At 29.4% G+C, this 5537-nt stretch overlaps 1 protein-coding gene across 3 annotated transcripts in view; it reads left to right on the top strand.

Moving 5' to 3' along the window:
* The first annotated feature begins 1266 nt into the window (after window positions 1-1266).
* Window positions 1267-5537, top strand: part of LOC106468911 (partner of xrn-2 protein 1-like) — a 4998-nt gene continuing 727 nt past the window's right edge. The window contains exons 1-3 of one of the 3 annotated variants that reach the window (XR_002612755.1): window positions 1267-1341; window positions 2206-2314; window positions 3593-3765. Coding sequence is in view for 1 of the 3 variants with exons in the window: in XM_013929363.2 (XP_013784817.2) it covers window positions 1881-1967; window positions 3593-3765 (260 nt within the window). In the remaining 2 variants the exon portion in view is untranslated. Of the gene's footprint in view, window positions 1342-1532; window positions 1968-2205; window positions 2315-3592; window positions 3766-5537 lie in introns of those variants that run through there. The other 2 variants (XR_002612754.1, XM_013929363.2) reach the window with 2 other exon arrangements.

Here is a 5537-nt window from a genome sequence, read left to right as displayed (position 1 = left end):
GAAATTGTATGTTCTCTGCAATTAGATCCTTAGAAATATTTCATTCATTTAACCTGCTTTCTAACAGAAAATAATGCAGTAGCCAATTACATAGGCTTTAATTTTTACCATAAATACGACATTAGAATGATATTAATCTTACCAGAACCGTATGGATAACATCATGTCATCCACGTTTGTTTGTTCTTATACTTAAAGTATTAACTTAACTGCAAGAAAGTCGGCACACACTTTCTAAATAATATCTAGTTTGTTCTTAAGAAAACAATAGTAGTTTGTTTAGTATTCGTGTGGTATTTGATATTGTAAATTTTCTTGTGCAACGCTTTTTTCTCTTAGATTTTTTGTTATTATTATTATTTTTTATTTTTTTTTGGTTACTGTGTTTCTAGAATTTTGTAAATGTTTCGAACAAAGTCATTTTTTCATTAAAATTATAACTTTTGTTTATGTGTTTATTCTAGCAACGGTATGTTAATTTTCTCGTCTGTTCTTACAATCTCTTACATACAGTGAAAGGAGCTATTGGAAAATATGAAAGAAAGAAGGAAAGCTGGATTTTTGTTGTTATTGTACATCAGAAAGTTGCATTTTATATGTTGAATGAGTTCTAACGTGTCTGATATTAATCTGTTATTTATATTTATTATTTGCCTTAACATCTTGAAATAGTTATATAGCCATGTAAATGGCATAAAAGACCGGTTGAGGCAGTCAATTTAAGTGAGTTTAAGATTAAACTTTATAAGTATATGAATGATAAGGGCTGGATGCAAGACTTTTTTTTAAATTAATTTATTTATAGTTTGAATTTAAAGGATGGAACAGCTAAGATGGACTAATAGGTCCAATGTTGTCCCAATACGTTATGTTATGTTAACAGAAAAAAGCGTTAAATACTGCTTGGACAGGTCTAGAGGAGCTTTCAGACAACACCAAAAATGCTTCAAAAGTCCAAGAGTAAAATGTATAATATCGACATTGTTATAAGGAAAAGAACTCCATAGAAACTCTTTTCATGGAAGCCTAAGTTTGCAGAGTTCTGGTAATATCTACATATATATAATAATTTTGCTCTGATAATTTTATTTATTCATTCATATTTTAATCCATGTAAAATACGCCTAATAGTAGTCTGTAAGAAAATGATAGTAATGTGTTGTTGTTTTTTTATTCTAATTTTTCAACAATACACTATACGCATGTTAATGGGGGCAAGTTGATAAAACGCTAAAAATGGGTGATTTTTTTATTGACCGGTAGGGGGATTTCGAAAGAAGTGTCTGGCAACTGAAGGTATTGTCGTTGTGTCAATAATCTAACGCTTCTCGGAGGATTTTGGTATGATTATTCTTTTTCTAGTATTTATTGAATGTAAGGCCAGTTGAATTTAGTTTTAAGCGAAAGTTTCTTTATAAACAATAGTTTGAAATACTAATATAATAATAGTACCCTGACATTTATTAACTAGATAGTAATTAATTAATAAATTTCACTGTTTTAGTATTTACTATTTAGTGATAAGACTGAGTTTAACCCTAGTACTAGTAGTAGTACTACTACTTATTAATACTAGTACAATTACTGTTAGGGCTAAAACGTATGGTTTCGATTTGAATTTGTAATTAGAGTTGACAAAACCACAATGCTCAATTGTTAGTGCCAGGTAACAGTAATTCTCATAACAGAAATAGGGTTTCAGGATTTATTTATACTCACTATAGTATAACAATAATTAGTTTAAACATGTTGAGTACAAGTTAACTAAGCCTTGCTGAATATAATTATAACTTGTAACACTAACAGCAAGGAACCATTTGGTTCTACAAAGTTCGAGGCTATTCTTGTACACACATCCTTGAGAAAGAGTCAAAATTTTTATGCACTCATTATTTATCACTCTCAGGAAATTTTCGATTGCTCTTATTTTAAACTCCTGTAAAACACTGACCCCTGCTGCTTCCAAGGTAAGTATTATCCTGTTACTGTTACTAATGTTAGAAAAATATAACTGTTTTAACTATAGCAAGGCTTGTCTTTTCCAAGTCCTGACTTGGTTCTCTCATCTTAAGATTAGAGCACAAAGAAATTATGTTTTTTATCCTATTTACCTTTCAGATAATCTTGTAAACTTTAGTAAGAACACGTCTTGCCCATCCTTTCTCATGTAAAGTAGATTAGAAGATCTTAACCTTTCCTTCCTAGATAACACTTCCATCCCTGAACTGGAGTCATCCTAGTAGCTCTTCTCTGAACCCTTTCCATTAAATCAGTATCCTAGGATAGGAAGACTAAAATTATACACATTATTCAAGTGAGTCATAACTAGTGATTTGTATAAAGAGATAATTTACCCATTTTTTAACTTTTATTCATTACGACTATAAATACATTCTAAAATTCTATTAGCCTAACTTCTAGCAACAGAGAACTACTTTTGATAGCTTGGGTGACTTATCCACCACTGTGTTGAGATTATTCATTCATGCTATTGAGTAGGGATTGGTCCCTTAAAAAATGCTGTTGGCAAGGTTTTTGTTGAAATTTTCTGAGATGGTTGAACTTTTCTATGTTCTATTCTGTTTTTACAAAAGAGATGATCTTGCAATAATCATGACCTTAATCATGTAGATACTAATATTTTGGTAGTAAAAAGAAAGACTGAGAGATTAGGAATAAGCATCAAGACAAGACTGTTTTTCCAGGGTTTTAAATGGTGTTGGAGATTATATATGTGAGGTTTTATTTCTCATTTTTGGTAAGTAGACAGTGGACAGGTGCCAGAGAGTTGGAGAATTGTTTATGTTACTCCTATTAAAGAGATAAGCATAGCTCTGGAAATGATAGACCAGTTAGTCTTAATTTCATATAGGTAAAATATCAATTACATATATTGCTGTATTTGTGTTTTCCTGATTGAATCTCAAGTGTAGAATTTTAAAAAATAAGTTGTTTGTTAGTTTGTAAAGTGCATCCAAATTCGAATGGATTTGTTTTTCAATACACAAAAATTAAAGCATGCATGTCACACAAAAATTGATACACATTAATCCAAATAAAATAATCACTTAAAAGTAAAAATATTATATTATTAATTCTTACCTTGAAAATCTGGTCTCTAAATGATGATAATACAGTTCACTTGCTTAATCTGGTTCACACCATGTGGTTGAAATATAACGTATGCTTATTTGCTTTCACTTGTGGGTTCTTATAATTGAAATTATATATAGAATGTATTTAACAAAGAATAATTTCAATAATTTAGTGTATTAACCCTAGTATTACTAATTAGGCTCGTATGCACCAAATTGGTTTTGGGGGTATGTGACTTTGTTGGTTACACCATCCCTAACTGTATGTGACAGAAATACCATTAGTATTGCACTAAATCTCATTAATTACTGATGGGGACCCTCATGTAGAAAATGAATGATTTAACCAAATCTTTTTGGTCAATTATTTACGCTGAGTATCGAACAATCAAAACCATAAAGTTAGTCAATATGAAGCAGAATGTGTACCCCATTGATGGTGATTAAGTCAGTAATTCAAAGTAGGCATTTAAGAATATTTTTTAAATGTTCTTCAGATAATGACTGACTGTGGTAACTTCGATGTGGAGTCGTATCGCCAACCGTGGGAGAGTGATGAACATTGGGTTATGAGAAGAGACTTCTTAGTAACTCATTCTGACAAGCTGCCTTTGAATAGACTCTTGTGTTTAGCTCAAGTATTTGTAAATGTTGAGCTTTTAGGCTGCAGGTAAGTCATAATTGCAAAATAATTAAAATTTCTAATATTTTGTTTTAATGACAAGCTCTGTAATATGTCCTTTCAAGTATGAGCGAGCACCTTTTAATTTTAGTTCCCAAAATTTAATTATTCTTAAAAAACAAGTTATATTGTATTAAAAGATACGTATGATTTTTGTGTTTGTTTTATTCTGTGAAAGTACAAGGAAAATACTATTTTTTATTTTATACTTTTCCATCATTCTCAATGACTTAAGTGTCTTTTGAATTAAAGTTTTTCAAAGTGATATCCTTACCTTGTTGTAACTTTAACTGTATGATAAGTAGAGCTAGGCAATTTGTGGAATTTGCCCATTAATGTTTGGGCTCATTAATCAATTATATTCAACTAATTGATTATTCTCACAAGACTCGGATAGTTGAAGTAATTGAAAATAGTAATAATCTTAAATACTAATTTCATTTAATTATTTTCGTGACATTAAACAATTTCTTCGTAATTTTGATTGATTACATAACTAATTAATGCAATCAGTGCTCATAGGTAATCAATTAGATGAGTTAATTGTCCATCTCTAATGATAAATGTGTTATAATAATGTGTTGTTTGCATTTTTTAATATACGTACTTTCTTATTCAGTTTCAGAATTATTAAACATATTAATTAAATATGTATAATTATGTTCTACTGGATGTTTTTTCCTTGTCATGCTTCTCTACATTAATAACTTTTATACACTGATAAAGTCAGAGTGATTAAATTGAAAATCATCACTTTGAAGAATAATGTTTAATTTTTCACTGATATTTTTTGATGAAAATAATTTAACCAATTAAAATTAGTCTTTTAAGATAATTAAACTTGCTGATGATAATGTACGTGACAATAGGGCTCGTAGAAACAAAGCTTGGGACATGAGATCTGGATTCATCTTTCTGTATTTCTCAAGCTTATTGTTTCCACTTTTTAAACAACTATTGTTTATATAATCACTGGTTCTGCACAAAAATTACATTGTGTAGTCTTTCTCCTAAATGTGTTATTTTTCTCAACTCTTTGTATTCTTCAAATGTTGTCATTTTTTATATATTTATAGGGGTCTTATTCTAATGTCACAAAGTCACACATTCCTATAATGTATTTCACAATATTTGACATCAAGTGCTTAGATTCATTTTTGTTGAAAAATGACAAATTTATATTCTAATATCATGTTATATACTGCTCTAAGTTATCTCAGTGATGTACTTAAAGAAATATATATTGAGGAACTGAATAGCCTTAAAGTTTTCTAATCATATCTTTTTTCCAAAAGACATGTTTATGCCATTGATAGCATGTAAAGCTTTACTGAATATTGTGTTGATATGGTGTTGTTGAAAGAAACAAAGTTTAATGATGTCATATACAAGACCTCTATACCCCAGCTAGAGTTAATTATGGTATTACACCTTGTAATATACTTCAGGTGATAACTGTTAAGCAGTTCTCATTTCTCAATGTTATTTCTTATAATGAATTTCTTTAGTCGAACATTTTTAATATGTTGTGAAGTTTTAAACAAGGTACTGTCATGCTACAAAGTATTAGAAAATATCTTTTGGCTCAAAAAAGAAAACTTGTTTTTGTTATTGATAAACTATTTCTACTATAACTTGTGTACAAAGATAAAGAAAATTGTGAAGTAATTTCTGTAAAAATAATGCTACCTGAACGTAACTTGACCAGATACAGGTAAATGTGATAATATTGAACATAGTTTGTTTATAATGGCTGGAGA

The sequence above is a fragment of the Limulus polyphemus genome, unplaced genomic scaffold, assembly GCF_000517525.1.
Source record: "Limulus polyphemus unplaced genomic scaffold, Limulus_polyphemus-2.1.2 Scaffold3216, whole genome shotgun sequence".
NCBI lineage: Eukaryota > Metazoa > Arthropoda > Merostomata > Xiphosura > Limulidae > Limulus > Limulus polyphemus.
Note: the sequence above shows the minus strand (reverse complement) of the source record. Positions and strands in the feature narration are given on the sequence as shown.